The following is a 12,278-nucleotide window of genomic DNA, read 5'->3' as shown; positions in this document are numbered from 1 at the left end:
CCCCCACGTCGACCTCTATATCGTAGTTTCATCAGGGTGCCCCCACGTCGACCTCTATATCGTAATTTCATCAGGGTGCCCCCACGTTGACCTCTATCGCCGTAACTTTCTCTTCCGAGTTTCGGGGATGAGGGCCTGGTCCGGGATTAGCAGTATGTCCTGTGCCTCCGAATCTTTGAAGTGGAAATCTTCATCCAAATCGAGGTTAGTGATCGCTGTTCTTTTCGGTCATAGGAAACAAAGGTGAAAACATTATGTACAAAAAAAGTTACAATCAGTGTAAAAAAACACACGAAATTAAATAATTGGTAAGGAGCCCGTAAAAGGGCCGCTACACATTCCAGTTCCGTGTGTGTGTGTGTGTGTGTGTGTGTGTGTGTGTGTGTGTGTGTGTGTGTGTGTGTGTGTGTGTGTGTGTGTGTGTGTGTGTGTGTGGTGCGTGTGTGCGTGCGTGCGTGCGTGCGTGCGTGCGTTGTGACAGCTGACAATGCAGTCCTGGGATACACAGTAGGAGTGCAGCGCTCCAGAAATACTTTTAGGGCCATAAGACAGTAAACCCTCCCCTGAAACTGACACAACCCTGACCACCACACACACACACACAAACGAACAACTACACCCCACCCCTGCCACACACACCACACATCACCCCTCACCCCTTGGCAGGTGGCAGCCAAACCTAAAGAGTAGTATGAAACGATAATAATCTCAGTCCCAGAGATGGCAGCAGGATCTCAACGCTTTCCACCACTCGGTCTATGGATATTTCTCTTCATCTTCACTACTGGTAAGAATGTTAGCATCCACTTTACTGTATAAGCATGGCTAGTTTCTAGAGGTATTTCAATTGGTATTTTATTGGTATTTATTGGAATGTCAGGGTATGGGATGAGTAGCTTATACAGGTTTTCTGAGCGGTCGGTAGAAGCATTATGACAATTAGTTTAAAGCTTTATACAAACACTTCAAAATGGCACAAATGTTTTGCATGGTTAAAAAGTGTCACTAGAGAACAGAATAAACAATTAAAAATAGTTGAGCTATTTTTGTGTGTTCCAAAAAAAAGGCCCTTAGAGAAGCTGTCTTTTGATTAAAAACTTCTTAAGCCTAGGCGAAAGCATGCCATGCGATTGTTTGAGGACGGCACCCCACATCAAAATATTTTTCCACCGGCACAGGTTTCATAAATTCACAAATAGCGATTAAATATTCACTTACTTTTGGAAAATCTTCCTCTGATTTGTCATCCAAAGGGTCCCAGCTATAACATGTAGTGTTGTTTTGTTAGATAAAATCCTTCTTTATATCCCAAAAAGTCTGTTTAGTTGGCGCCATCGATTTGAGTAATCCACTCGTTCAATATGCAGAGAAAGGAATCTGAAAATCTACTCCTAAACTTTGTTTCAACAAGTCAAAATATGTTTTTATTTACTCATCAGATACCCTAAAATGTAATCAAACTATAATATTTCTTACGGAAAGAAGTATGTTCAATAGGAAACCGATTTTAGCAGGTGCGTCTTGTCTTCATGGCGCGCCCAAACACGAATTTCCAAGACTGTGTCCCTGTACTAAAACTGATATTTCTTATTCGTTTTGGAAGTTACAAGCCTGAAACCTTGAACATAAACTGCTGACACCCTGTGGAAACCATAGGAATTGCATCCTGGGAGCTGGAATTCAGTATGCCCCTATACTTTCCATTGTAAGAGCACGGTCCCTCAAAATAAACACGAATTTCCAAGACTGTGTCCCTGTACTAAAACTGATATTTCTTATTCGTTTTGGAAGTTACAAGCCTGAAACCTTGAACATAAACTGCTGACACCCTGTGGAAACCATAGGAATTGCATCCTGGGAGCTGGAATTCAGTATGCCCCTATACTTTCCATTGTAAGAGCACGGTCCCTCAAAATAAACTTTTTTGGGGTTGGGGGTTCTCCTACCATATCTATTGTGTTATATTCTCCTACATTATTTTAACATATCTACAAACTTCAAAGTGTTTTCTTTCCAATGGTACCAATTATATGCATATTCTCGCATATCTTGACAATGTTTGTTTTTTATGTCTTTGAAGTTGGAATAAAATACATATTTTTATCTGTTTGTATATAACATTGAAAGAATAATTTGCTGCAGGAAAAACATATCACATTCACAGTATGCTACACCACATGACCAAAAGTACGTGGACATCTGCTCGTCGAGCATCTCATTCCAAAATCATGGGCATTAACAACCTCCACTCTTTTGGAAAGGCTTTCCACTAGATGTTGGAAGTTGCTTCCATTCAGCCACAAGATCATTAGTGAGGTCGGGCACTGATGTTGGGTGATTAGTCCTGGCTCACAGTCGGCGTTCCAATTCATCCCAAAGGTGTCCGATGGGGCTAAAGTCAGGGTTCTGTGCAGGCCAGTCAAGTTCTGCCACACCGATCTTGACAAACCATTTATGTATGGACCTTGCTTAATGCACGGTGGCATTTTCATGCTGAAACAGGAACGGGCCTTCCCCAAACTGTTGCCACAAATTTGGAAGCACAGAATTGTCTAGAATGTCATTGTATGCTGTAGCATTAAGATTTCCCTTCACTGGAACTAAGGGGCCTAGCATGAACCATGGAAAACAGCCCCAGACCATTATTCCTCCTCCACCATAATTTACAGTTGCCACTATGCATTGGGGCAGGTAGCGCTCTCCTGGCATCCTCCAAAGCCAGATGGTGAAGTGGGATTCATCACTCCAGAGAACGCGTTTCCACTGCTCCAGAGTCCAATGGCGTCGAGCTTTACACCACTCCAGCCGACGCTTGGCATTGCTCTGCCATGGAAACCCATTTAATGAAGCTCCCGACTAACAGTTCTTGTGCTGATGTTGCTTCCAGAGACAGTTTTTAACTCGGTAGTGAGTCTTGCAACCGAGGACAGATGATTTTTACATGTCACGTACTCGGCTGTCCCGTACTGTGAGCTTGAGGGGCCTACCACTTCACGGATGATCCGTTGGTGCTCCTAGACATGTCCACTTCATAATAACAGCACTTACAGTTGACCGGGAAGCTCTAGCAGGGCAGAAATTTGACGAACTCACTTGTTGGAAAGGTGGCATCCTATGACGATGCCACATTGAAAGCCACTGAGCTCTTCAGTAAGGCCATTCTAATGCCAATGTTTGTCTATGGAGATTGCATGGCTGTGTGCTTCATTTTATACACCTGTCATCAACGGGTGTGGCTGAAAAAGCTGAATCCACTCATTTGAAGGGGTGTCCACATACTCTTGTATATATCGTGCAGTTTTAGCTGACATCCAACCTTGTGTGTTCCCCTATTGAAGTATTAATAACTCACTCTATCTCCCACTATCTCCCTCTACCTCACCCTATCTCCCTCTATCTCACGCTGTCACTATTTGTCTCTCTCACTCTAACCCACTCGGCGTCTCTCATTGTATCTCACCATGTGTCTCTCTCTATCTCACTCAATCATTTTGTCTCTGATTGTATCTCAGCAGTGGCAGGGGTGAACCTGGAGGGGGAGCTGTTCAAGGACCTGATGATAGGCTACAACAAGAACGTCCGGCCCATGGAGAAGAGTGGTGACATCACACAGGTCACCGTCAAGATGACCCTCACCAACCTTATTTCCCTGGTCAGTGTGTGTGTGTGTGTGTGTGTGTGTGTGTGTGTGTGTGTGTGTGTGTGTGTGTGTGTGTGTGTGTGTGTGTGTGTGTGTGTGTGTGTGTGTGTGTGTGTGTCTCTGTGTGATCATCTTGCTTTCCATCCCTAGAATGAAAAGGAAGAAGCCCTTACAACCAGCGTCTGGATTGAAATGGTAAAATCCCTTGTCGACTCAGGTTAAACACTCACACAGTGGCTTAGTACCACACCATGTCTCCCGACTCTTTGTCTTCGTTTCCTTTCATATTCTATTTGTTATCTGCTTTTTCCATTGTCAGAAATGGTGTGACTACAGGCTGAGTTGGGACCAACCTCCCAGGTCTATCCTGTACGGAAACCTCACCTCCCAGATGAGGATCCCCTCCAAGAGCATCTGGCTGCCTGACATCATCCTGGAGAACAAGTGAGTCTAGAAAGCATGATGTAAAATCATCACTTAACGTGCTGGCCAAGGGAACACTGCAGATTCATGATAACGGCATCCATGTTAGGAAGTTGTCAGATGTCAGAAAAAATCCCATACATAACCTCCCTCCTTTCTCTCTCTCTCTCTCTCCAAAGTGTAGACGGAAAGTTTGAGATAGCCATGTACTGTAACGCCCTGGTGTCTCCTGGTGGCTGTGTGTACTGGCTGCCTCCTGCCATCTATCGCAGCGCCTGCTCCATCACCGTCAACTACTTCCCCTTCGACTGGCAGAACTGCACCATGGTGTTCCGGTATGGGCGTCACAGTCACACACACCCCACTAATGACTAATCTCAACTGAAAATAACCACCAGCTGCAGGTAGCCTAGCGGTTAAGAGCGTTGGACCAGTTACCCGAAAAGGTTGCTGGTTCGAATCCCCAAAAAGGAAAATGTGTAAATAAAACTGCCGTTCTGCCCTTGAGCAAGGCAGTTAACCCCCTGACAACAACTGCTTCCTGGGTGCCGATGACGTTGATTAAGGCAGCCCCCAACACCTCTTTGATTCAGAGGGTTTGGGTTAAGTGCAGACTAGACATTTTGGTTGCAACTGACTAGTTCGCCCTTAACCTCCCTGGGCCGTTATACTGTATACCCCTTCAGCAGATCTGAAAGAATTGAGTGGAGGCTGGATTCAATCCGCATCGCAAAGCTATGTTAAAATGTAAAGTTAATTTTCCGATTCAGTCAACACATGCAGCATTTACTGTGAATGCAGTCTCTGCGAACACAGGAACATTGCCTTTAAATTTCAATCGAGCTATAACGTGGATCTTTCGCGATACGGATTTAATCCAGCCCAAAGTGTATGCAAAATTGTCTGGGAAACCAATCGATTAAACCGCAAATATAAAAAATATCATTAGTCAATATGAGATGTAGCTTATTGGTGTGTCAGTGGAGGTTCTGTGTTTTTGGTTTCACAGTTATGGATGACTGTGTTTCCTCTATCCCTGTGTTCAGTTCCCAGACCTACAACGCAAACGAGATAGAACTAGTTCTCACAGAGGAGGAAAACCAGCCTGTGGAGTGGGTGGTGATCGACCCTGAGGCTTTTACAGGTATTGTAGTAACCCTACGCCGCAAACACCTTGATTGATTTATGTGTTTTTTTTTGTGAGCGTATGAAAAAAACTAGGGACATTAGGGAACAGAGGATAACATGAGAGCATTTTACAAAAAGACAATACATTTTCATAGAATCGTCAATAAACGTTCAATTCAATTTGGGTTCTGTTTGTTAAAAACAAATACAAAGTTCTTGCATCATCTGGGAACTGAACAGGATTCAAACCTCTTGTTCTCTTGTTCTCTCGTTATCTCATTCTAGACAGAATTATATAATGTTCTAAGCAGCTTACATGGAAGCCATGACACTATTCATATTAACTCTAGCTCTCGTCTGTTGCCAGAGAATGGGGAGTGGATCATCAAACACAGGCCTGCTAAGAAGCTGATTAACCAGCGCTACACTAAAGATGAGTTAGAGTACCAGGAAGTGGTGTTCTTCCTGATGATCCAGAGGAAACCTCTGTTCTACGTCATCAACATCATCGTTCCCTGTGTCCTCATCTCATCCCTGGGCCTGCTCGTCTACTTCCTGCCTGCCAAAGGTGACGACTGCATGGACTCACACACACATGTACACACATATGCACACAAGTTCGCGCACACACACGGACGAATACACATGTACACGCGTATGCACACCCACGTTCACGCGCACACACGTTCATGCACAAACACACACACACACACTCACATACTCACCGTCCGCACATTCACCTAACCTACCCGGTAACACCTCTGATACACCTATAGATGCTTGTGCAATCCAGTACATACAGTATTTAATTGTCTGATGATGAACTGTGTGTCGCTCCGAATAAGAGCTGCTTAATGACAAAAATATAAATGTAAATGTAGATGTTTATCAACTGATTGACTCTCTGTGCTTGTGATCCGATTTTGGTTTTGGTCAGCTGGGGGTCAGAAGTGCACCGTGTCCATCATGATTCTCCTGGCCCAGACTGTCTTCCTCATCCTCATAGCCAACAAGGTTCCAGAAACCTCCCAGACTGTTCCTCTTATCGGAAAGTAGGACCACTTATTTTAATATAATTTACTTAGACTATATTTTACTGCTTTCCTTTAAGTAAAATGTTTTAAACTTCTTCAACTACCACAAAAATACTTCTAAAGAGTGGAAGCAAGTCACACAATTTTCTTAATGGAAAACAACCTTCTAGTTGTAATGTTATTCTATTAAAAACAAAAAAAACTATGTTTTAAGTGAGAAGTAGCCATTGGTCGGAAGAGAGGAAAGCCATTGGTCGATAAAGAAAGGAAATTCACGAGCCCCACAATGCCTACTGTACTTTACCCATGCTCTACCAAGGTTTTCCAGCACACAGCTTTGACCTACTACAGCAGCTATGTTGGTATTGTACTTCAGACTATGTGTAAGCAGGTTGATTAGGATTCAAACCTTCTCAAACTAATTCATACTCTTAGAGGAGGTTCTCCCACAATAATGTGATTTGTACCACATACAAGATAAAGTATTGGATTCTTCCCACATCACACTAAGACATTACCCCATTCCACTACCTTTTCAAGATTTTTTTTATTATATCAAAGCTGGCTTATATAGAGCATCAGATTTGATTGAGTGAGCTGTTTTGTCTTGTAGTAATGTGGTGCCTGCCTGTATTTCCTTAAATCTTTAATTTTGCAAAAAATGTCAAAATATTTAATAACATATTTTTTTGACAGTAGGTGTCCAACATAACAACAGGTCACTCATATAGAGGTCTATAACAGAAGTCTATAGAGCCTGTCTGCAGTCCTGATTTCTGTAACCGTTAGCTTTAATGGCTTCATGTGTTTTGTAGGTACCTGATGTTTGTCATGTCCGTGACCACCATCATAGTAATGAACTGTGTCATCGTGCTGAACCTCTCTCTAAGGTCCCCCAATACACACATCATGAACAATAAAGTCAGGAAGGTAAGACTGTAAAACTGTGACCAGCAAGTTTGTCAGAAGCGTCCCACGCCTCTAATGTGGTTTTATATGGTCCTCTGCATTACTCGATGGCTTGTTAGGCATAAGGGAAAGTTTGGCTGATCTGGACTGGTAGTGTTGACCAGGGATGGGGTCAATTCAGGAATTAAACTGAAATTCTAATTCACAAATAGATTTAAAAAAATCTAATTTGAATGATTTATCAATAAACTAAGGACAAGTAATCTATGTATATATATAAATAGACTTCCTGAATTGAGTGACTTCAATTCAAATTGGCCCCATATTTACATTTATATTTTAGTCATTTAGCAGACGCTCTTATCCAGAGCCACTTACAGGATCAATTGGGTTTATGTGCCTTGCTCAAAGGCACATCAAAAGTTTATGCTAGGGGATTCGAACCAGCGACCTTACGTTATTGGCCCAATGCTCTTAACCACTAGGCTACCTACCCCAACTCTGGTGTTGACCTTTGACCCTTGACAATGTTGACCTCAGGTCCTGCTGAACATCCTGCCTCGGCTGCTGAGGATGCAGATGCGACCGTGGACACCGTCTGAGGACTGTGACTTCAGTGATGGAACCGGTAATGGTCACAGTCACAGTACCGACAGTGGGAGTAACATATTTCTAGTCCCCTGCCGGCGCCGCAGCTCCCTAGGACTCATCATCAAGGCAGAAGAATACGTCATGAAGACGGCCCGGTCTGAACTCATGTTCTCCAGGCTCAGAGAGAGAGACGGCCTCATGAAATCTGCACTGGATAAGATCTGTGAGTACGGTTACACATAGAATATTACAATGGGAATTCACTGTACTTACCCTCCACTTAGGAAAAGGATAAGGGTTGGTATAAGGGTTAGGGTTGAACCAGCAGCTGGACATGAAGCTAGGGTTGGGTTTGCTGCTGTAAGTACAGTGTAATTACACAATAATAAGGGTAGTTTAATGTAAAGTGTTACCATATTTTCAATCTTAGCTGCGAGAAAATTGCAAGAAATTTGTATAGGTTAATTCTCTGTTTTAACCTTTGACCCTAGATAACAGTCTTGAGGGGGGTACGGCACAGGACCTGGGGACCAGCCTGGCCCAGGCCTCACCGGAGGTGCGCCAGTGTGTGGAATCCTGCAAACATATTGCCAAGAGTGCCAGGCAGCAAAACAACTTTGAGAGTGTGAGTCTCCCAAATTCTTTTCACCCACCTGGGTGATGCACAGTTACCATTTTGTGCCAGAACATGTTTCACTCTGTAATACCGTTCATTACTCTTTCATTACTGAAAGGAAACTGATTTCCCAACATTTAGAGTGATTCTCCACTTCTTAGTCTCCCCTCTGACCTGTCCCTCTGATGCCACAACAGGAGAATGAGGAGTGGTTCCTGGTTGGCCGGGTGATTGACAGGGTGTGCTTCATCGCCATGGCGCTGTCGTTCTTCATGGGCACCATCGGAATCTTCCTGATGGGGCATTTCAACCAGCCCCCCTCCGTACCTTTCCCTGGTGATCCCAGGAAGTACCTTCCTCCGTTAGGGAATAACATCACCGATCTCTCTGGGAATGACACTGGTGAAAATCTACTGGGTTGAGAAATGTCTATAAACCAGGAAGAGGTCTGAAAATGGCCCTAGAAAGGAATGGGTTTTAGCACAGGTTATTGTGGCTACAGAAACCCTTGAGAGATCTATGGTTATGTATGTATTGGTGGTCTGAGACTGAAACTAAACCATGTGGGTCTGTCACAGGTTTTGCAGTTTATGAGTTTGCTCATTCAGTGAGACAACAAAGATTTTGACAGTGGATTATAGATGTCCATACTAATTACAAAGGGATATGCTTGACCATACACACTGATGCCTTGTATGATATGTGTGTTTCAGAGAAATGGTTGAAGGTGGTATTTTTGAACATAGATATTACCACTGAGTAATATGTTAAGGTTTTATCACACTGTTATGTTTACTTTCTTTAAGGCAACCCAACCTGGACTCAGGGGTAGACGTAACCTAATAAAGGTAAATCCAGGACACTCCAATTAATATGATATGTTACGTTTCGTATGGTATGTATTAATTTGTGGATGTCCATCATCCATTTCATATAATATGTTACGAATTACAATTTGTACAATATGTTACGGATTTCAAAACATATATGTTCCGAATTACAATTTGTTGTTACTAACGTTAGCTAGGTGGCTAACGTTAGCTTGGCTAGGGGTTAGGGTTAAGGTTAGGATTAAAGTTAAGCTAACATGCTAAGTAGTTACAAAGTAGCTAAAAGGCAGTAAGTAGTTGTAAAGATGCTAATTAGACAAAATGCTAAAGTTGTACGTGATGAGATTCACATTTCACATTTACATTTTAGTCATTTAGCAGACGCTCTTATCCAGAGCGACTTACAAATTCAAACACACAACCTTTAGTTTGCTAGACCTTCGCATTATACGTATACCCATCCACCCCGAACAACCATCCTACTTAAGTTACCTTCTATCTTATGTAACCATACAGAACATAATATATCATATTAATTTGAGTGTCTCGGATTTACATTTACTATGTTACGTCTAATCTATGAGACCAGGCTGGGCAACCATCATCCATCATGTTTTTTGTAAGATAGTTAATTTAGTTGTGATTTTGATATTAATCAGCGAACACAGTGTTCTCTTTTCTAGATTGTTGATCATACACGTGTTTTTTGTTGTTGTTCAAAGATTAACTTTGTTTCATTAAAAGTAAAGGTATAACAACTTTTGGTAGTATGGGTGTGAGGCAGAGTCAGAGAGACCAGTGGGTGAACCCCCCCCCCCCACACACACACACACACACACTCCCATACAACATAAACACACGTTTGTGAGCATAACAAACACACGCATGGTAACACACAAGCACACAGACATGCATATAACTTATTCTCGCAAACACACACACACACACACACACACACACACACACACACACACACACACACACACACACACACACACACACACACACACACACACACACGTGTACACACCCACACACAAAGTAGAGCACGAGATAGAAGCCTACTTCACCCATCCCTGTTTGAAAAACGCAGCTGCTTGCTTGCTAGACACTAACTTCAATCAACAGATGCCAGGGAGTGGACATCAGAGGGTAAGTGCTTGACAAATGGCAACATTTAAAAAGCTGGAATTGTATTAAGATGGTCATACCATGAATCATTTAGCTATTTGAGGACCCCTTTAGGTATAACATATACAGTTGAAGTCGTAAGTTTACATACACTTAGGTTGGCGTCATTAAAACTTGTTTTCAACCACTCCACAAATTTCTTGTTAACAAACTATAGTTTTGGCAAGTCGGTTAGGACAACTACTTTGTGCATGACACAAGTCATGTTTCCAACAATTGTTTACAGACAGATTATTTCACTTATAATTCACTGTATCACAATTCCAGTGGGTCAGAAGTTTACATACATTGACTGTGCCTTTAAACAGCTTGTAAAATTCCCGAAAATGATGTCATGGCTTTAGAAGCTTCTGATAGGCTAATTGTCATCATTTGAGTCAATTGGAGTTTTTAAAAATGTTTATTTCACCTTTATTTAACCAGGTAGGCTAGTTGAGAACAAGTTCTCATTTGCAACTGCGACCTGGCCAAGATAAAGCAAAGCAGTTCGACATATACAACAACACAGAGTTACACATGGAATAAACAAACATACAATCAATAATAATGTAGAAAAATCTATATACAGCATGTGCAAATGAGGTAGGATAAGAGGTAAGGCAATAAATGGGCCATGGTGGCAAAGTAATTACAATATAGCAATTATACACTGGAATGGTAGGATGTGCAGAAGATGAATGTACAAGTTGAGATACTGGGGTGCAAAGGAGCAAGATAAATAAATAAATAAATAAATAAATAAATAAATAAATACAGTATGGGCATGAGGAAGTTTGGATGGGTTATTTACAGATGAGCTATGTACAGGTGCAGTGATCTGTGAGCTGCTCTGACAGCTGGTGCTTAAAGCTAGTGAGGGAGGAAAGATTCTCCAGCTTAAGAGATTTTTGCAGTTCGTTCCGGTCATTGGCAGCAGAGAACTGGAAGGAGAGGCGGCCAAAGGAAGAATTGGCTTTGGGGGTGACCAGTGAGCAGGGGCGGAAATCCCGGGGGGGACGGGGGGGACACGACCCCCCCATCCTGGGAAAAATATGATTTGTCCCCCCCAATATATCACTGAAACATAACTATGTAATTTAAATAATATTAATAATACGCAATGAAAGCAATTGTGCTGATTATAGACACTTAATAGCGCCTTTTTAAGTTTCAAAAGATTGCAACCCCCCCACCCTTTGCCTCACAATGGTTTGATCCACTGCTAGTTCCTTAGCTTGTTAGGTAACAGAGAGGTCGTATCTACTGGCTGAAAGGCACTCAATGCACGTAACTGACGTGAGGTTAATCCAGTCAATCGCGCACACACACTAGCTGAATATGCAGAGCTAGCGCGCAAATATTAACTATTAAGCTAGCTAGTACCTATTCCATTTATGTTGCTTCGTCAAAGATGGAATCAGCATGCAGATGATGTAAGTTAGTGCTTCAAATCCCTGTGATAAGGTTAGCGATAAACTGAAATCCAAACTGAACAGAACTACACTCTCTTCTACCATTGTCTTAAATATATTTAATGGTCTCGTTGCAAAAGCTAAATTGTCGCAAGTGAACTTTTATTTATTTATTTTATTTCACCTTTATTTAACCCGGGTAGCAAAGATTATAGCAAACACCACTGAAACTGAATTGGTGCTCGCTAGCTTTGCAAATTCAGCTATTGTTGGAAGCCAGCCAATATGAAACAAACTATTAAAATTACAAAAGGTTGCAGCATATGTTGTGTAAATGGTGAACTCATACAGCTGTCAACTCTTGTCATTTTAATCCGTTTCACATTTGCTAGCTACCTTTTATATCGAAGCCCAAATAGAATGATTGAAGATGATAGAAGCCCATCTCCTACTGTAAATAACCTACACACTGTGTGTGTAGCCAGCCAGCCAGGTAGAAAAATGGCAGAAAAATAAAAGACGGAC

At 42.2% G+C, this 12,278-nt stretch overlaps 1 protein-coding gene across 1 annotated transcript; it reads left to right on the top strand.

Annotated features, from left to right (window-relative positions):
- The first annotated feature begins 591 nt into the window (after positions 1-591).
- Positions 592-9,929, top strand: LOC106569667 (cholinergic receptor, nicotinic, gamma). Its single transcript, XM_014141228.2, has 12 exons — positions 592-787; positions 3,513-3,652; positions 3,791-3,835; positions 3,960-4,084; positions 4,243-4,398; positions 5,110-5,207; positions 5,559-5,759; positions 6,129-6,243; positions 7,041-7,155; positions 7,675-7,948; positions 8,217-8,350; positions 8,539-9,929. Exons 1-12 carry the CDS (start codon positions 721-723, stop codon positions 8,761-8,763), a joined length of 1,695 nt encoding a protein of 564 aa, XP_013996703.1. The 5' UTR covers positions 592-720; the 3' UTR covers positions 8,764-9,929.
- The last annotated feature ends 2,349 nt before the right edge of the window (positions 9,930-12,278 follow it).

Source organism: Salmo salar, chromosome 14, assembly GCF_965601325.2.
Source record: "Salmo salar chromosome 14, fSalSal1, whole genome shotgun sequence".
NCBI classification, from domain to species: Eukaryota; Metazoa; Chordata; class Actinopteri; order Salmoniformes; family Salmonidae; genus Salmo; species Salmo salar.
Note: the sequence above shows the minus strand (reverse complement) of the source record. Positions and strands in the feature narration are given on the sequence as shown.

What these genes read in the sequence shown, in the direction of transcription:
- LOC106569667 (XM_014141228.2), top strand. Translation starts at nt 721, where the DNA reads ATGGCAGCAGGATCTCAACGCTTTCCACCACTCGGTCTATGGATATTT. An exon ending in GACATCATCCTGGAGAACAA is followed by an intron (nt 4,085 to 4,242) that starts GTGAGTCTAGAA and finishes CTCTCTCCAAAG; the next exon opens with TGTAGACGGAAAGTTTGAGA. An exon ending in AGCAAAACAACTTTGAGAGT is followed by an intron (nt 8,351 to 8,538) that starts GTGAGTCTCCCA and finishes ATGCCACAACAG; the next exon opens with GAGAATGAGGAGTGGTTCCT.